At 51.5% G+C, this 20,092-nt stretch overlaps 1 protein-coding gene and 1 long non-coding RNA gene across 2 annotated transcripts in view; one reads left to right on the top strand and one right to left on the bottom strand.

Moving 5' to 3' along the window:
* Nucleotides 1–19,495, top strand: part of SLIT3 (slit guidance ligand 3) — a 670,365-nt gene extending 650,870 nt beyond the window's left edge. Inside the window, exons 31-36 of the mRNA XM_047784155.1 lie at nucleotides 1,415–1,655; nucleotides 3,466–3,596; nucleotides 13,273–13,427; nucleotides 14,530–14,815; nucleotides 16,492–16,700; nucleotides 19,121–19,495. Coding sequence (XP_047640111.1) covers nucleotides 1,415–1,655; nucleotides 3,466–3,596; nucleotides 13,273–13,427; nucleotides 14,530–14,815; nucleotides 16,492–16,700; nucleotides 19,121–19,356 — 1,258 coding nt within the window. The 3' untranslated portion in view covers nucleotides 19,357–19,495. The remainder of the gene's footprint in view (nucleotides 1–1,414; nucleotides 1,656–3,465; nucleotides 3,597–13,272; nucleotides 13,428–14,529; nucleotides 14,816–16,491; nucleotides 16,701–19,120) is intronic.
* LOC125129498 (uncharacterized) lies at nucleotides 18,019–19,205 on the bottom strand. The gene is made up of 2 exons (XR_007135494.1): nucleotides 19,103–19,205; nucleotides 18,019–18,310 (listed from the first exon to the last, which is right to left on the bottom strand). It is a non-coding gene; the product is annotated as an uncharacterized LOC125129498 (long non-coding RNA).
* Nucleotides 19,496–20,092: the final 597 nt, after the last annotated feature.

Raw genomic sequence — 20,092 nt, 5'->3', positions numbered from 1 at the left:
CACTGGCCAGGGGGTCAGACATCTGTAGGGCATGTGAAGGGGGGTGTGAGTTGCAGCTCTAGCTCCCACACGGACTGGAAGGGAACAGCTCAGGGGAGCCCGAAGGAGAGGCGGGGACCACAGATAAGGGGTCAGACTGAGGGACCGTTCTTTGTACATCATCAGTCCTCATGCAACTGTGCAAGCGAGCCTTGGTCACAGACTCTGAGAATGTGATCCCGGCAGGAACCGTGAGTTCTCAAGGCCGTTGGTTCCAAAGCCTGATTGAGAACATCTGCATCAGGGGCTGGTGAAAATAAAAGCGCTAGAACCCTACCCCGCAGCTACTACATTAGAGTTGGGGGATGGGAAGAAGGAGCTGGAAACCCGCATCTTAAAATTGTTGGAGTTCCCGTCGTGGCACAGTGGTTAACGAATCCAACCAGGAACCATGAGGTTGCGGGTTCGATCCCTGCCCTTGCTCAGTGGGTTAAGGATCTGGCGCTGCCGTGAGCTGTGGTGTAGGTCGCAGACATGGCTTGGATCCGGCATTGCTGTGGCTCCGGCGTAGGCCGGCAGCAACAGCCCACATTAGACTTAGCGTGGGAATCTCCATATGCCACAAGTGTGACCCTAAAAAGACAAAAGACCCCCCCCCAAAAAAAATTGTTTAATTGCAGTGAAATGCACAACGCACAAAATTGACCATCTTAAGCTTTTTTTTTTTTTTTTTTTTGTCTTTTTGCCATTTCTTGGGCTGCTCCCTCAGCATATGGAGGTTCCCAGGCTAGGGGTCGAATCGGAGCTGTAGCCACCGGCCTACGCCAGAGCCACAGCAACACAGGATCCAAGCCATGTCTGCAACCTACACCACAGCTCACGGCAACGCCGGATCCTTAACCCACTGAGCGAGGGCAGGGACTGAACCCGCAACCTCATGGTTCCTGGTCGGATTTGTTAACCACTGCGCCACGACGGGAACTCCCATCTTAAGCATTTTTAAATGTACAGTTCAGTCGTGATAAGTACATTCATACTGCTGTACAACCATCGCCACCATCCATCTCCAGAACTCTTTTTTCCTGCAAAGGGAAACCCATGAAATAGCTCCCCATGTCTTGCTTCTGCCCTCATCCACGGCTGGATGAGAATCTGCACTCAACAAACTCATCACAGGCGATTCCAGTGACACTGATATGAAGGACCTGCACTCTGGTCCAATCCCACTATTTTATAAATGGGCAATCTGGGGCTTAGAAAAGAAAGGGGACTGGCCCCGGTTAGTGGCAAGGCTGTCAACAGTCCCACCTCCCTCTCAGGCCGCCCTCTCCGTGAGCAGCTCTTGGACCGAGATAACTCGATGTCTCCTCTCTTGTTCCTCTGCCTTCCCTCCCGCCCTGCCCCCCCCCCCCCCGTTCTCCTCCCCTCCCTTCAGCGGGCCCTTCTGCGAGCACCCCCCGCCCATGGTCCTGCTGCAGACCAGCCCCTGCGATCAGTACGAGTGCCAGAACGGGGCCCAGTGCATCGTGGTGCAGCAGGAGCCCACCTGCCGCTGCCCCCCGGGCTTCGCCGGCCCCAGGTGTGAGAAGCTTATCACCGTCAACTTCGTGGGCAAGGACTCCTACGTGGAACTGGCCTCCGCCAAGGTCCGGCCCCAGGCCAACATCTCCCTGCAGGTGCGCCGCCGCCCCCCCCCCCCCCCCCGCCCCCGGAAAGACCCCAGCCAGCCCCCAAGCTCTGACTGTAGGAGAACAGCTGGGGTGCCCCTGTCCCTACACAGCATCAAGGACCGCCCTCAGCTGGGGGGATCGGGACAAGCTCTCGCTACGAACAGCAGCCCCGCTTCCAGCCTCATTCCCTCTTTTCTCCGGGAAACACTCATTTAGTTCATACATTCCAGACACAGGGATGGCAGTGGGGATTCAGCGGTGGACAAGACAGGCAAAGCCCTTTGACCAGGGCAGGATGGCAAGAAAAAGGAGAGGGACAACCCTGGGAGCACACAGGTGGGGCAGTGATCCCAGCCTGCTGGGGAGAAGCAGGGAAGGCTCCCCGGAGGCAGTGATAACTAAGCTGAGTTCTGAAAGATGAGTAGGAGTTTGCTTGGAGAAGGATAGAAGGGTGAGGGATTTACAGTGCAGGATGAAGAGGGAGTGCATTGAGCGACCGGCATGTGCAAAGGCCCAGAGGCCCAGGCAAGGGGGGCATTTTGGGGGGCATTTAGTGTGAACCAAATTCTTTTCCGGCTAACTTCTTTCAGGTTCCTTACCTCTGGACCTGAGTACAGTTGTTCCAGTCTGCATTTCTGGTGACCTCAGTGCCATCGGAAGCAGCGGGGAGAAGGGAAGGGGTATGATAGAGAAAGAGCAGGCCCATGCTTGTAGGCTTGCTGGGGAGGGGGACCCCGGAGCCACAGCTGGAGGGTGCAAGCCAGTTAGTGGCCCTGCCACATGGCATTAGCTGAGGCCCTTTCTTCCTTCCGGTCATGGCCACACTAGCCCAGGTTTAAGCTTATGAAGAAAATACTCAACAAAGATCTTTGGGGTATCCATACCTGCCAGGTACCATTCTAGGCACTGGGGCTGCAGAGATGCGTATAAGTTCACACAGCCTCACCTCAGGGAGCCTGTGGTCCAGTGGGCAGGCCTCTAAGATGGGGCTTGAGCCTGGGCACACATAAGAAGGATGCTCTGGTTGCCTCATCACCCTCCTGCCTTTCTCCCACCCACCTAGTGACCCAAATGTTGAGTCCCAACTAACCAGAGCAGCACCCAGTGCCCCGGACACCCTGATGCCCTATCAAACCACCTTCTCCACATTCTACTCCTTCAGTGGCTCCTAGGGGGCGGGGGACAGCAGGTTGGTGGGAGAGCCCCCACACCTGCAGCCCGGTGCCTGGCAGACGGACACCCTCTGGGCACCAGCTTCTGAAACCAGTGCTTCTCAGCCTTGGCAACATGTTAAAATCTCCTGAGAAACTTCTCTTCTTTGCCTGGGTCCCACCCCTAGAGCTTTGGCTGTAAGTGATTTGGGGTGAAGCCCAGACACTGGTGTTTTAAAAAATGCCCCAGATGACTCTTAACACAGGGCCTAGTTCATAGTAAACATTGAATTCAATAGTAGTGGTATCTAATTTATAATTACTGTTATACTTTATAAAGAAAGATGTAGGTCCCAACAGAGACGCTAGATCAGAGGGCTCCCAGTGTTTATATATGTAAACATACACACTCACATATATGCACATAAAAACACAGGGGCACATAATGGGGGCTCCATATGTGTTTGTTGAATGGCTCCAGCTGCATTCGCCGGAGTGCTAAGTATAGACCTGCCTTCTGGGAATGTGCAGGCTAGAGGAGGAAATACGGACATGAATTCACATCCAGGGTTCATGCTGAAGATGCCACCTGGGAGGGGGCTCTGTGAGGTGGGGACGAGGAAGAGGGGCCTCAGGGGAGCTGACCCCCCCGTGCCTCTCTCCAGGTGGCCACAGACAAGGACAACGGCATCCTTCTCTACAAGGGAGACAACGACCCCCTGGCGCTGGAGCTGTACCAGGGCCACGTGCGGCTCGTCTACGACAGCCTGAGTTCCCCGCCAACCACGGTGTACAGGTGAGGACCACAGCGCCTGCGCCACCGCACGAGCTCCTCATCCTCCACCCTGCTTCCCGCGCTGGGAGGAGATGCCAGGCGGCTCTGGTGCCGCTTCTCCCCCCCAACACACACACAGAGATGCAGAGACACACACACCCACACACACACACACACACACACACACACAGACTCCGCTGGCAGAGTGGCGGGCTGGAGAGGTGGGAGCGAGAGAGGCGGTCTTGGAGGAGGAGGAAGGCAGCCAGGGAGGTGACACCTCATTACCATAAGATAAATGGCCAGCTGGCTACTGAGCCCGAGCCTGTGCTCCAGTGGGGACGGGGCTGCTTAATGAGATGCCCTTTTCAAAATGTCATCCTAATCTTATTAGTTTAAGAAAGAAAACAGGGGCCATTAGCACAGAACTCCAGGGGAAGGGATTCCAGAGCACAGAGGGAGCAGGACTCCTCCTTAAGTGACTTTGAGACTGTTCTGAAGGACAGTGCTTCCTAAACTTGAGCCTGATTTTTCCATCATCAGTATGTCAGCTGGGCTATTACATAATGCTCCCTTGCACTGGCTTTAAATCTGCTCACTTTTTAAATTTAGCTTCATCTTGAGGAATATCATCTGTGAAATCCCAGCTCTGCTAGCTTATCATCTTAGTGGGGTTTTTTTTTTTTTTCCTACTCAGTAAAAATGAATTCTAAACTCTGAACATTTAAAAATTATTTTAGTTATAAATATTTTGTCATACTTATAAAGTAACTCTTCAAATGAGAAATGTTTGTCTGCATGACCCTTAAAAATCACATAAACCCTTCCATGGAAGGAGAGCCGTGACTTGGGACAAGCGCCACACGTGACACTCACATCCAGAGGCCGGCCCTTCCCCTCTGGGAGCAAGAGCTCATTGACTGGGGATGAGGGAAGGGCAGCATCTTTCTTCACTAACTAAATCCTTTCTTCAATGAAAACTTTATGAAGAACTTAATCATTTTTACATTCTTTCTTTTTAAATATTATTTTCCATCATGGTCTATCCCAGGAGACTGGATCTAGTTGCCTGTGCTGTACAGCAGGACCTCATTGCTTATCCATCCTAAATGTAATAGTTGCATCTCCTAACCCCAAACACCCCATCCATCCCGCTCCCTCCCCCTTCCCCCTCGGCCACCGCAAGTCTGTTCTTTATGGGTGTGAATCTGCTTCTGTTTCGTGGATAGGTTCGTTTGTGTCATATTTGAGATTCCACATGTGTAAGAGCTATCATAGGGTATTTGTCCTTTCTGATTGACTTCATTAAGTATGATCCTCTCTAGTTCCATTCATATTGGTGCCACTGGCACTACTTCATCCTTTTTATGGCTGGGTAATATTCCATTGTGTACATGTACCGCATTGTAACCCATTCATCTGTGGATGGACATTTCGGTTGTTTCCATGCCTGGGCTATTGTGAATAGTGCTGCAGTGAACATAGGGGTGCATGTACCTTTGGAATTATGGTTTTTGCCCAGGTATATGCCCACGAGCTGGATTGCTGGATCATATGGTAGTTCTGTATTTAGTTTTCTGAGGAACCTCCATTCTGTGTTCCATAGTGGTTGTACCAGTTTACATTCCCACCAACAGTGTAGGCGGGTTCCCATCTTTCCACACCCTCTCCAGCATTTGTAATTTGTAGACTTACTAAAGAGGGCCCTTCTGCCCAGGGTGAGGTGGTACTTCTTTGTGGTTTTGATTTGCATTTCTCAAGTAATTAGTCATGTTGGAGCATCTTTTCATGTACCTGCTGGCCATCCGTATGTTCTCTTTTGGAGAAATGTCTTAGGTTTTCTGTCCATTTTTCAGGTGGGTTGTTTGGTTTTTGGTGGTTGAGTTATAAGAGTTTTTGTATATTTTAGAGATTATGCCCTTGTGGGTATCATTTGCAACTATTTTCTCCCATTCTGTAAGTTGTCTTTTTATATTTTTTTTTATGGTTTCCTTTGCTGTGCAAAAGCTTCGGAGTTTGACTGGGTGCCATTGGTTTATTTTTGTTTTCATTTCTGTCGCCTTGGGAGACCGACCTAAGGAAACATTGGCTCGGTTGAATCAGAGAATGTTTACCTGTGTTCTCTTCTAGGAGTTTTATGGTATCGTATCTTATCTCTAAGTCTTTAAGCCATTTTGTGGAAGGCAATCATTTGTAACACACAGAAGCAAAACCGCCCTGCAGAGCTGGAGGGGGCAAAGTTTCCTCCTTCATACCCTCTGATGAAGGCCCCCAGTCTGCCCCCAACAAACCTAGTTGGACACCATTGGTTCAAACCAGAGGTTCTCAAAATGAAGCCCCAGAGCAGCAGTGGGACCCAGGAAGTTATTAGAAATGTGTATCCTCGGACCCCCATCCCAGACCGACCGGCCAAAACCCCAGGGTTGGGCCCAGCCACTAGCTTGAAGGAAGGAGCTCTAGGGGATTCTGAGAAGCCAGCTTACCCTCAGAGCCTGCCTGAAGAAGGAGCCATTTGCAGTGAGTTTTGAAGAATCTGTATGAGCAGGGAGGGGAGGTGGCCTGGCAGGCTAGGAGAACAGCAATGACAAGCCTGAGGGACAATGAAAAGGCAGCAACCAGAGTAGCAGGTTCCAAGGCGGAGGGTGGCTGGAGGGAAGACCAGCCAGGTCAGGACAGTCGGGTACAATGGACGTCCCAGTGGCCTCAGAGTTCCCTGGAGCCAGGGCCTCCTAGCACCTGTGTTCCTGGGGCCGCTGGTCATGGGTGAAGTGGAGGGGACCGAGAGCCCAGGGGCACAGCCAGGGTGACCCGACACATAGCCTGTGATACTATGTACATCTGGGCTTGGACAAGTTACCCCACCCCCAGCCTCAGGGTTCTCATCCTCACCTGTGTACCATGGGTGATGGTGGGCTGTCCCCCCAGGGGTGTTGCTGAGGGCTGGGGGAGAAAGCACCTGGCAAATTGAGCCTCTGCACGGGCAGGTGGGACTGAAGGTGACAGCCAGACGCCAGGGCAGCCAGGCCCTTCTCCAGCAGAGCCCTGCCCTTCCCACAGTGATGTTAGCCGTTGGTTTGGCTAAGGGGTGTGTGGCTGGCTGGAATGTTGGCGCGCCCTGCTGTTGCCTGAATCAGCGGGAGGAGTGAATCAGGAACCCAGAGAATTGTCATCTCCAGCCCTTGCCAGGGAGTCAGGCAAGAGTTAGCAAGTAGCCCCTGGGAGACCCCAAGTCTCATCTTTTTTTTTTTTTTTCTCTTTTTAGGGCTGCACCCACAGCATATGGAGGTTCCCAGGCTAGGGGTCAAATCAGAGCTACAGCTGCCAGCCTACGCCAAAGCCACAGCAACACCAGATCGGAGCCATGTCTGTGACCTACACCACAGCTCACAGCAACACCGGATCCTTGACTCATTGAGCGAGGCCAGGGATCGAACCTGGTCCTCGTGGATACTAGTCAGATTTGTTTCTGCTGAGCCATGACGGGAACTCCCCCAGGTCCCATCTTTGACCCAAGTAAAGGATGTCCCTGCCGGGATCCTCACGCCCAGCCTGGTGACAGATATTTAAGGCTTCTCAGCTCACAATCCTAAAGGGCCCAAGTCTCCAGCAATCTCATATTTGTTTCCAAGTACTTTTCTCCCGGCAGCCCTGGTTTTGCCCCATTGTGCACACTGTCACTCACTCAGGGACATTTCTCGGGCACCTTGTGTCGGCCAGGTCCTGGGCCAGGTGTAGCGGCCACAGAGTTCAGCAAAATACAGTCCAGGGAGGAAGGCAGGTGTGCAAATAAGCAACTCTTGCACCAGTGGAATAAAATAGGTCTCACGGAAGACAGGAGCACCGTGCGGCGAGCAGACCGTTCTGCTTAAGGAACCAGGGAAGGCTTCCTGGAGGAGGAGGTAATGTGTGAGCTGTGGCGTGAGCTGTGACTGACAAGTACGTCCACAGGCTGAGAAGTGAGGTGGCTGTGGGCAGAGAAGACCCTATCAAGTTACACAGATGCCATGCTGGGAGGACACAGGCCAACAGCCGGCAGGACAGGGAAGCCATCCCAGCCTGAAAATTAGATCTCCTCAGAGTCACAGCAGCGCCCTCTGGCCTCCTCAGCCTCGGAGCCAAGGCTGATCTCATTAGGGCAGTTGGCAGCCTGCTGACCTCTGCCCACTGAGGCCCGCGGCAGGGCCGTGCAGGCCTGGAGCAGCCGGGTTCTAGGGCCTCCATCACGCCAGTCAGAGTCCCAGGTGGTGAGGTTCTAGTCCAGCGGCGGGGGAGGGGGGAAGATACACAAAACCCCACATGAGCCCTGCCTGCCCTGTGCCTCAGGGCTAAGTCTGAGGAACAAACTCACCTGCATACAAAGCCCACGAGCTGAGTAAGGTAACAGACTTGGGGAAAGTGGGTCCCCATAGGGAGTGGTAGCCCGGAGGGGACGGCCGCAGCAGATGCAGCAGTGTGGGAAGGCAGATTCCCCTAAGAAGCTACGAATTCAGCAGGGTTTCTATGTGAAATACCTCAGGGCTTAGATGTTGGCCATTTAAAAACACCCTACAGAGCAGGAGTTCCTGTTGTGGCTCAAGAGGTTAAGGACCCAACGTTGTCTCTGTGAGGATGCAGGTTCAATCCCTGGCCTCGCTCGGTAGGTTCAGGATCCAGTGTTGGTGCACACTGCAGCATAGGGCGCAGATGCAGCTCGTATCAGGTGTGGCTGTGGCTGTGGCTGTGGCGTAGACCTGAAGCTGCAGCTCCAGTTCAACTCCAGGCCTGGGAACTTCCATAGGCAGCAGGTGAGGCTGTAAAAAGAGAAAAACAAACCCAGAAACACCCCCCAGAGAGTTCTCTTAAGCAAGCCGCACTTACTCCCTCCATCTTTGTCTCATCCAATCCTCATTGCAAGCTCCGGGGCAAGCATCACCACTACTAGTTCAGGGATGAGAAACTTGAAGCGCCCATGAATCCTTGGCCCAAAGACACAGAGGACAGCAAGTCGCAGAACTGGGATTCAAACCCAGTCCAGACTCCCACCAGAACCTTCATGCCGGGGCACGAAGGACGTGGCCAAAAGAGGGCGTGTGGTACCCCTGCTGGTCCAGGAGGGAGGAGTTGCTGCAGGGCAGGCTGAGACCTCAGGCTGTTGCCTGAAATATCCCAGGAACTTTGTGAGGCTCTGTCGCCACCTAGTGGTCGGATCTTGGCATCCAGGGGAGCTTACCCAGCATGTGGAGGAACAGACCACTTGTCCCATAGTGGTGAAGGATCCTGTGCCTTGGGAGGTTGGATTCCAGTCCTGCCTCCCCATCTCCACTTCAGGACTCAGGACTGGACCCTAAATTGCTGAGCCTTAGGTCTCAAGTGGAGGAAAAAAAAGTGTACATCCCACCAGGGGATTGTTACGGTTAAATGAGAGAATGCCAGTACTTCGCATGGTTAAGTGCTCAACACACGTCTCCTGCACTGGCCCAGTAACTGTTTTATGGCCACTCCAGTGGTGTAAAGAAGTTCCCCGACCAGGGTCTGAATCCCAGCTGCAGCTGTGACCCACGCTGCAGCTGCAGCACTGGGGATCGAACCCTTGCTTCTGCAGTGACCTAAGGTGCTACGGTCAGGTTCTTAACTCACTGTGCCACAGCGGGAACTCCCCAACAACTGTTACTAAAAGCATAAGGGGACTGTGGGCCACTCTTGGCCAACACAAGCTCTCAGGTCAGTCCCAGACAGGAGCCCCCCCAGCCTGGCTCACACACCTCGCACTGGGTACTGGTTTATGGGGCTCAGTGGAAGACAAGGAAGACTCTCAGAGCCCCTTCACTTCTCTGAAATTCCTAAATATCTTTCCAGGAGACTAATGTGAACTGGGCCTTGGGTTCACAGTGGGATCACCTCCTTTAGGAGTTCACATCAAGACATTTTGGGATTGGGTTGGTTTTTCCAGTTGTTTTCTTTTTTGTAGCAACAGAGGCCTTTTCCCCATCCATATGTTATTTCAAAGGCCAAGACTTAAAAAAAAAAAAAAAAACTAGAAGTGAAACCATTGTTTTCTGCAAGGTAATGAAAAGTCAGAATCTTCAGCCTCCTCCCCCATCCCCCAGGCCTCCAAAGATACACTGTTTGAAAGCCACTGGCTTTAGGAGATCCTGGCTCAGATGGGCCAGGAACAGGTGACCTATTGACCCATGAGGACCTACTGGCACAGATAAGGTTATGGGAGTTTTGATTCGGAATCAACCCTTAATTTTTTTAGGCATAACTGACCCCTATTAGTTTCAGGATACAACATAATGATTTGATATGTGTACATACTGTGAAATGATGACAATAAGTCTAGTTAACGGCCATCACCATACACATTTTTTCCTTATGATGAGAACTTTTAAGATCTACTCTCTGAGCAACTTTCAAATAGGAAGGGTTTTGGAGTTCCCGTCGTGGCGTAGTGGTTAACGAATCCAACTAGGAACCATGAGGTTGCGGGTTCGATCCCTGGCCTTGCTCAGTGGGTTAAAGATCCAGCTTTGCTGTGAGCTGTGGTGTAGGTCGCAGACATGGCTTGGATCCCACATTGCTGGGGCTCTGGCGTAGGCCGAGCTCTACAGCTCCGATTAGACAATTAGGCCCTTAGCCCAGGAACCTCCATATGCTGTGGGAAGCGGCCCTAGAAAAGGGGGGAAAAAAAGACAAAATGAAGGGTTTTATTAACTCTAGTCACCATGCTATACATTATACCCCCAGGGAAATTATAAACGGAATTGTTTTCTTAATTTCTCTGATAGTTCGTTATTAGTGAACAGAAACGCAACTGATTTTTATGTATTAACTTTATATCCAGCCACTTTACTGAATTTGTGAATTCTGATAGTTTAGTAGAAACTTTAAGTTTTTCTGTATATAATATCATGTCATCTGCCAGTAGTGACGGTTCTATTTCTTACTTTCTGATTTGGATGCCTTTTTTTTTTTTTTTTTCTTTCCCAATTACTCAGGCTGGGACTTCCAATACTATGTTGAGTATAAATAGTGAGAGTGGGCATCCTTGTATCATTTCTGCCTTGAAAGGAAAAGCTTTCAGTTTTTCGCCGAGTAATGTCATTTGTGGGCTTGTCACATGTGGCCTTTATTATGCTGAATGTTCCCTCTATATCCACTTTGTTGAGGGTTTATCATAGATGGATGTTGAATTTCCTCAAATTCTTTTTCTGCATTTATCGGGATGATTATGAGATTTTTAGCTTTCATTTTGTTGTGGTGTATCATATTGACGGATTTGTGATGTTGAGCCATCCTTGCATCCCTGGATTAAACCCCACTTAATCATGGTACATGACTTTTTTAGTGTAGAGATGAATTAGGCTTGCTAATATTTTATTAAGAATCTGGAGCTCCCATCTTGGCGCAGTGGTTAACAAATCCGACTAGGAACCATGAGGTTGAGGGTTCGATCCCTGGCCTTGCTCAGTGGGTTGACGACCCAGCATTGCCATGAGCTGTGGTGTAGGTTGCAGATGCGGCTCAGATCCCACGTTGCTGTGGCTGTGGTGTAGGCTGGTGGCTATGGCTCCGATTGGACCCCTAGCTTGGGGACTTCCATATGCCGCGGGAGCAGCCCAAGAAATGGCAAAAAGACAAAAAATTAAAAAAATAAAAATAAAATAAACTTACAGACTTCAATCAACATTTAAAAATAGTAAAATTAAAAAAAAAAAAGAATCTGCATCTATGTTTATCAGGAAAATTGGCCTGTAACATTCATTTCTTGTGGCGTTCTTGTCTAGTTTCCTTATCAGGGTGACATACAGAAATTTCCAGGCCAGGGATCAAACTAGTGTCACAGCAGTAACCTGAGCTGCTGCAGTGACATCATGGCATCCTTAACCCACTGTGCCACAAGGAAACTCCACACTGGCCATGTAAAATGAGTTTGGAAGTGTTCCTTTCTATCCTGGTTTTTTTTTGGGGGGGGTGGTGGTTGTGGGTTCTCCCCCCCATGTAAAACATTGCTTTAAGTTTTAATGTTTATTTCCCCAAGACATCCTAGCCTGCACTCTACTTGGATAAATTTTACAAGCTAGTGTTCTGCTGCTTCTAGTTTTAAACTTGAACCATGTTTCTGATGACAAGGAATGCTGCAAAAAATATTCTAGTTCAACAAAGAGTTATGATCACAAAATAATTTTTTATCCCATCTACAGTGTTTCAGAATTACCAGTTGAGGGAGTTCCCGTCGTGGCGCAGTGGTTAACGAATCCGACTAGGAACCATGAGGTTGCGGGTTCGGTCCCTGCCCTTGCTCAGTGGGTTGACGATCCGGCGTTGCCGTGAGCTGTGGTGTAGGTTGCAGATGCGGCTCGGATCCCGCATTGCTGTGGCTCTGGCGTAGGCCGGTGGCTACAGCTCCGATTAGACCCCTGGCCTGGGAACCTCCATATGCCGCAAGAGTGGCCCAAGAAATAGCAAAAAAAAAAAAAGAATTACCAGTTGATTTTTTTTTTTTTTGGTCTTTTTGCCTTTTCTAGAGTCGCTTCCACAGCATATGGAGATTCCCAGGCTAAGGGTCTAATCCGAGCTGTAGCCACAGCAATGCAGGATCCGAGCCGCATCTGCAACCTACACCACAGCTCACGGCAACGCCAGATACTTAACCCACTGAGCAAGGCCAGGGATCAAACCCGCAACCTCACGGTTCCTAGTCGGATTCGTTAACCACTGCGCCACGACGGGAATCCACCAGTTGATTTTTAAACACAAAGTAGATACAGATGCTGATGGTGGCTAATCTGGTGTGTTTCGTATAGCAAACTGTTGTTCATGGAACCCTTGTGCTCAAAGGGGAAGGTGCAGGATTTCCTCCAATGAGCCACCTTATAAAGAGTTCTTGTACAAATCGATCCTGTTTTTTTTGGAAGAGTTCGAGCAGGATGGTTACGAAGTCTTTAAGTGTTTGCTAGAATTTACTAGTGAGGCCATCTTGTCCTAGACTTCCATCTGCTGGGAGGTTTTTATTACCAATTCGCTACTCTTACAGGCAGACCTCATTTGATTGCATTTGCTTTACTGAGCTTCACAGACACTGCATTGTGTACAAATTGAAGGCCTGTGGCCACTCAGAGCAACCCTATCCAGTGCTGTTTCTCCACCAGCCTTTTCTCACTTGGTCTCTGTGTCATATTTTGATAATTCTCAGGTTATTTCAATATTGCACCATTAGTATATTTGTAGGGGTCATCTGGGATCGGTGATCTCAGAACTTACTATTGCAAAAAAGTTTGACTCCCTGAAGCCTCAGATAATAGTTAGCAGTTGTTAGCAATAAAGAATTTTTAAAATAAGGTATAAACATATTTTTTTCGAAATGCTATTGCGCATTTAACAGACTACAGTATAGTAGAAACATGATTTTTATATGCACTGGGAAACCAGAAAATTCATGGGACTGACTTTATTGAAGGGGTCTGGAGCTCAACCCGCAGTATCTCCACAATATGCTTATGTATCTACGGAGAGCGAGGAAATAAAGCATAAAGCAAATGAGACGAACTGGAGAATCTATAGGTGTTCTCTGTACTGTCTTTTAGTGATGTACGTTGTATTTGGAATTACTTCCAAATAAAAAAAGTAAAAACAAAATGTAACACCAGTCAAGTTCACTGGGGCAGGCTGTGGAAGGCACTCGTTAAACCCTATGTCTCGCCTCCTTCTCTCCCGCCAGCGTGGAGACCGTGAATGATGGGCAGTTTCACAGTGTGGAGCTGGTGATGCTAAACCAGACGCTGAACCTGGTGGTGGACAAAGGAGCTCCCAAAAGCCTCGGAAAGCTCCAGAAGCAGCCAGCAGTGAGCATCAACAGCCCCCTCTACCTTGGAGGTAAAGCACCATCCCCTCCCACCTGCCCTCTGTGCTCAGGCACCTGCACCCAGGCCCACTGGGGGCGGGGGGCGCTCCCAGCTCTCGGTACCAACTACCAAAGCCAATCAGAGAAAGCTGCCAGGAGGAAGTGAAAGCCAAGCTGGTCTCTCAAGGGTGAAGAGCTAGCCAGGTCACAGGGAGAAGAGGAAAGGTGAGAGGAAGTTGTCAGGGGGATGGAGGGAGGGAGGCTGGATTGGGAAGAGAGGAGGCAGAGACAGGGTCCCGGCCCTTTGATATGCAGGCTTCCCTCTGCTCTGCCACCTCCTGAAATGCTCTGAGGCTCAGTTGATATACGTAGAGGAACATGTTTGAGATGAAAGTCCTCTAAAGACCAAAAAGAGAAGGCAGACAAGCCACAGTCTGGCAGAGCCTGGGCCTGAAACACGGCCCGGGGCTGGTAGTTCGCAAATGGGTTATGTGCAAAAAGAAAAAGAAAAAAGGGCACCAGAGCAGCTTGCTCAACACAGATTCCTAGGACTTAGCCCAAGGCGTGCTCTGTGGGGGGCTGGAACGGCCCTGGAGTCTGCACTGTTAACAGCTGGTGCAGAAAGCCTAGTGCCCAGAGCCATCCTGGAAGGGACACAGCTTCTCTCCCAGCGAAGAGCCCCAAGGCACCCTGGTGGAGGCTGCTTCCCCAAGCCCCTCTGGGCTCCTGTGCTGTTTCTCCTGCAGGGCTTAACAAGGGGCTGGGGAGGCCTGGTGGGGGCAGCAGGGGAGGGGGTGGGCCTCCTCCGTCCGGCCATTGTGGCCACACCTACTCAGTTTTTCTAGAGAAACTCAAAATACAGATTTTTGGGAGAAATTTAATATGCTGAAATACTGGCAAGAAATTCAAGTTGTTTTAAGAGGCCCAGTGCAGGATAAAGGATGCCTGGCCATGTGGAACAAGGTCCCAGGTGTTGGCCCCTTCCCTCGTTGGGACAGCAGAGGCCCAGGGCTGGGCGCACTGAACGTGAACCCAGCACGTGGCTCCTACTCACACTGGGGAGGAGGGGGACCGGCCAGAGAAGGATGGGCAGGGGCAGGTATTCAGGCCGCTATCCTGGCACCCCTCCCGCAGGCATCCCCACCTCCACGGGCCTCTCAGCCTTGCGCCAGGGTGCCGACCGGCCGCTGGGCGGTTTCCACGGCTGCATCCACGAGGTGCGCATCAACAACGAGCTGCAGGACTTCAAGGCCCTCCCGCCACAGGCCCTGGGCGTCTCGCCGGGCTGCAAGTCCTGCAGCGTGTGCAAGCATGGCCTGTGCCGCGCCGTGGAGAAGGACAGCGTGGTGTGCGAGTGCCACCCGGGCTGGACGGGCCCGCTGTGCGACCAGGAGGCCCGTGATCCCTGTCTTGGCCACAGGTCAGTGCCCCCACCCCCATTAGACACTGATGGAAGCCGGGGAGCCTGCAGTCAGGCTGTAGAGGGGACCTGTGCACGCCAGGCTGCTTCGAAGGGCAGGAGCTGGAGCTCCCATCATGGCTCAGCAGTTAACAAACCCAACTAGTATCCATAAGGACTCGGGTTTGATCTGGCCTGCCTCGCTCAGTGGGTTAAGGATCCGGCGTTACCATGAGCTGTGGTGTAGGTCTCAGAGTCGGCTCGGATCCTGCATGGCCGTGGCTGTGGCATAGGCCGGTGGCTACAGCTCCGATTCGACCCCTAGCCTGGGAACCTCCATATGCCACGGGCGCGGCCCTAAAAAAACAAAAACAAAACAGAAGGTCAGGCGCGCACACATCCAAACAGCAAGTCCCACTCAGACACATCAGTGTTGGAGGGCCTTGCTGAAAAACACTTGTCAAGTGACCTTTATAACCTGTCCAGAGCTGCAGCAGCCTCCACGCTGCCTCCAAGCGAAGTAGAAAGGGCCGCCTGTGTGCATGCACCTTGGCGAGAGGGTGCATTTCAGCCCCGACTCTGCCGCTGGCTCCGCAGTGCCCTGTGTACAAACAGCCAAATCATTTCATGGCTCTGCCGTTCATTCATTCAAGTATTTACTGAGGGCCTACTATGTGCCAGGGTTTGTGCCAGAAATAAGAGAGCCAGCATCCTCAGCATTCATAAACCTGAGTCAGCCACAAGTAACACCAGAGCCATGAGTTATAACTTTTTTGGCTGAACAGGCTGCAACATGATAGCATGGACCTGGAGTGAAGGACAGCTATAAAGGGGCTGAGTTTCCTCGTTAGCTCTGGAGTGTGTGTGTGTGTGTGTGTGTGTGTGTGTGTGTGTCTCTCAGTGGAGAGAATGCTGCATCGTGATTAAGAGTCTAGGCTCTGGGAGTCCCCATCGTGGGTCAGCGGGTTAAGAACCCAATGTAGTCTCCATGAGGATGTGGGTTTGATCCCTGGCCTTGTTCAGTGGGTTAAGGATCTGGCCTATGCTACAGGCTGCAGCGTGGGTCACAGAGGCAGCTCAGATCTGGTGTGGCTGTGGTATAGGTTGAAGCTGAAGCTCCAGTTCGACCCCTAGCCTGGGAACTTTCTATATGCCACAGGTGCAGCCGTAAAAAGAAAAAAAAAAAAAAAAGAATACAGGCTCTGACAGCAGTTTCTCCATCTGTGAGAATGTGGATCAGACTCTCTTACTGCCCAGGACAGCAGAGGAGAGGGGAGTGCAGAAAATACAGACAGAGACTCAGTGTAAAGCACTCACCCCACTGCCTGGCCCAGAGCAGGTGGTAGCTGGTGGTGGTGACAGTAATGATTACATTATCCGTTGAGATGGCAGAGCAGGTTAAATGTTTGGAGAATGCTCCGGTTCCTCCAAGCAGTGACTTGCCACTCAGATGTGTGGGTTCCAACGTCTGTGTGTAAAACAGCCTCTAAGCCAGCCTCGAGGGACGCACAGCTGGCAGTGGCCCCTGGGGGATGCGCGGCCACTGGGCTGGCGGGGGGCTGACCACAGGATGGAGAAGGCTTGAGGGCCCCTAGCTTCACATCCCCTGGGCAGAGCCGGGACCCAGCTGGGGGGACAAGGATGTCTCCAGCTGCACTGATGCCTGGTTCCTCCCTCACCCTCGCCTCTGCCTCCAGCTGCAACCAGGGGAAGTGCGTGGCATCCGGGACCTCATACGTGTGCAAGTGTGCCGAGGGCTATGGAGGGGCCTTGTGTGACCACAAGAATGACTCAGCCAGTGCCTGCTCCACCTTCAAGTGTCACCATGGGCAGTGCCACATCTCAGATCGAGGGGAGCCCTACTGTCTGTGCCAGCCCGGCTTTAGTGGGGAGCACTGCGAACAAGGTGGGTCCACCGTGTGTGTGGCCGGGGGCACCGGGGAGGGACGCGGGGTCAGAGTTGGACTCCACGTGCAGCCAGCCTAAGCGCCAGTTCCCACTGTGTCACAGGCTGCAGGACCTTCTCTGCATCCCTTTCTGAGCCTCAAATTCCCTCATCTTGAAAACGGGGGCAGGAGTTCCGTCATGGCTCGGCAACGGTTAACAAACCCAACTAGTATCCACGAGGACCCAGGTTCGATCCCTGGCCTTGCTCGGTGGGTTAAGGATCGGGCGTTACCATGAGCTGTGGTGTAGGTCACAGAGGCGGCTCAGATCCCACGTTGCTGTGGCTGTGGGGTAGGCTGGTGGCTGCAGCCTCAATTCGACCCATAGCCTGGGAACTTCCATATGCTGCAGGTGTAGCCCTAAAAAGAAAAAAGAAAACGGAAGCAACACTATACCTTGCTGTATCCATTGTCTCTCTTGCTGCAATAACAAGCCCCACCACATAGCTGTTCAAAGCCACATAAAACATGTTCTATCCCATACGGTTCTTGGGGGTCAAGGATTCAGAAATGGCTTAGCTGGGGTGGCGGGGGGGGTCTCTCAAGGTTGCCAGCAGCCAGGACTGCATGAGCCATCTGGGTTGTTCCTTCTCCCCCCGCCTCCCCTCCCCTCCCAACTGCTGGCTCTTGAGCTGCCAGTGTGGCCTGCTGACCAGCGCCACGGACTCACCCAGGAGCTTATTAGAAATGCAGACACTCGGGCTCAGTCCAGACCTTTGGAAGCAGGACCCGCATTTTAGCAGGAGCCCTCGGTGCGTCTTCCAGATGTCAGCATTCCCATCATCCTGCCACTGTTGGGTCAACAGGAGACCCTTCCTTGATCTGATCCTTTTTCAAAAACATCACCTTCTCCTTAGCTCACTTAGTGGCCCCTGAGTGTATTACTTTTTGAGGTCAGCTCAAAAAAAAGCAAAATTAAGATTAAATTCTATTACAAATGAAATGGTTCTGTCTCACAGGGGAAGGTTTTTCTCCTGCACGGAAACTCAGACGTCTTCCTCCCTGCCACCAGAATCCCAGGCCGCCCACCCCACCCCCCCATCAATCACTAGAGGACTCTCTGATATTTTATACCTTGCTGAAACCCATTCTTAACCATTTCTGTTAAATAATGTATTTTGAAATAATTTCAGATCTAACAGAAAAATCGCCAGACCAATAGAAACAGCATCCCTGTTGCCTTGAGGCCAAACCACTGACCGGTTAGCACGCTGCCGCATCCGCACCCTGGCCCTCTCCCAACACCACGCACACACATAATCATCAGTCTCTTTCTGATCTTTTTAACAATCTCGTAATTTTTAACAAGTCTCTCAAGCTTAACAAAATTCACATGACCTCACATGACTCACCTCAGGCTTTAAAATGCATCAAGCCTTACGGTGTTTGCAATCTCCTCTGACCCCACCGCAGCCCATGAAGTAGCAGGAAGGTCCAGGACATGTGTCACCATTTTCCAGACGAGGAAGTTGAGGCTCAGGGATGACAAGTGACTTGTCCAAGGCCGTGTGGCTGAGGATCCTGGCCCGGAGACTCTTACTCATTCTATCAGCGTCTTGTTCCGTCGGGGCTGGAGGTGACAAGTTGGGTCAGTGTCCAGAGGATGAAGCCAGGTCCCTCCCTCTCCCCTCCAGGCATTATTACAACTTGTGGGAAAGCTCATCAACTTCCATTCCTCCTCCTGCTCTCGACTCCAGCATCACTTCCCATCACTAACCCCCCTGGCCCTGGGCTGGCCAGGCTCCTTTGCTGTGTATCTTGTATAAACCTGTTTCCTGCCTTCCTTAGCATCCACCCCAGATATATTCATTTAAATGACTATACAACTAGTGTCTAGACATTACACCAACAGAGACAGGCTACTGAGAGTGGTGGGGCCTGGGGCATCTTAGAGCTTTCCTGAAGCACTTAGCTTCAGCTCATCGATGCCAGGCAGGGATGCAGGCTCCCCTCTGCCAGACCTCCTCCTGGTTTTCAAAGAAACCAAATATCCCACTGTTTACATGAACAATCCTTTTTTTTTTTTTTTTAAATTTTGGCCTTTAATTTGGTTTTTAAGCATCTGTGGCAAATCAAAATTTGGCTGGGATGGGCTTTAGCCCTGTCTACCCATGTGCCACCTCCAGTGTGGTCTTTAAGTTCCCTGAGAAGGGGACCACGCCTACTCTCATCACCCTGGGTTCCTCAGGGCTTCGCTGTCCATCGGGTACAGAGCCTCACACAGAAAAGGCACTTGGCGTTTGCAGAAGGAGCAGTGCAATGTGCTCAGGGGTGGGACCCCACAGGGAGACCCCAAAGAGTGTTCTGAGAGCAGCCCCCCGCCCCGCTGACTGCCACCTGCAGCCCAGTGCCCAGCGCTTACCTCTTCTGCCCTCTGCAGAGAGCCCGTGCCTGGGGGAGGTAGTCCGAGACGTGATCCGGCGCCAGAAGGGCTCCGCGTCGTGCGCCACGGCCTCCAAGGTGCCCGTAATGGAATGCCGTGGGGGCTGCGGGCCGCAGTGCTGCCAGCCCACCCGCAGCAAGCGGCGGAAGTATGTGTTCCAGTGCACAGACGGCTCCTCGTTCGTGGAAGAGGTGGAGAGACACTTAGAGTGCGGCTGCCGCCCGTGTTCCTAGGGCCCCACCGCCGCCTGCCACCTGCCGGCCCCGTGGGGACCCCCCCCGCGAGCTGTGACGCCAAGAAGTGGGAGCTGGAGGAGGACGCGAAAGAAGAGAGTATTAAGTATATTGTAAAATAAACAAAAAATAGAACTTATTTTTATTATGGAAAGTGACTATTTTCATCTTTTATGATATAAATATATCACACCGTCTGAGTATATGTACCATACAGTGAGTTATGTCTACCGCGTTTTTTGGTTCATGTTGTGTATTTGTCTGGTTTTTATCAACAGCTGTTCAAAGGTTTTAAAAAAAAAAAAGATGAATAAAAATGTTTTAAAACAAAGGATGAGAATAAAGAGGTTCCAGCCTGTCTGAGGAGGAAGGCGGAGGTTTATACGTTTAGGGAAACTGCCTACTGAGCTCAGGAAGAGGAATGAGACGAGGGAGAGAGAAGGAAGAGACTTTTGTTTCTCCTTATTTGAAATGACTTTTCTTCTTTCCCAAAAGAAGCCCCCCAGCTTTTCAGTCCTGGTGGTCGAGGCCGGGGCTGCCCAGTTCGTCCAGGAAAAGCCACTAAGCGCGGGCTCCAGACTCTCCCTGGGCCCCAAGCCCCTGCAAGGTCTGAGGCCACAGCAGATGCTCTCCCCCTTCCCCGCTGGCCTTGGTTCCATCACAGAGCGGTGTGAACGCAGCCACAGGCTGAGCTTGAGCCAGTCTTGCCAAATCTGAAAACAGCTGCTCATTGCCT

Source organism: Phacochoerus africanus, chromosome 1 (assembly GCF_016906955.1).
Source record: "Phacochoerus africanus isolate WHEZ1 chromosome 1, ROS_Pafr_v1, whole genome shotgun sequence".
Lineage (NCBI taxonomy): Eukaryota > Metazoa > Chordata > Mammalia > Artiodactyla > Suidae > Phacochoerus > Phacochoerus africanus.
The sequence above is the reverse complement of the archived record's forward strand: the minus strand, read 5'-3'. Positions and strand labels throughout refer to the sequence as shown.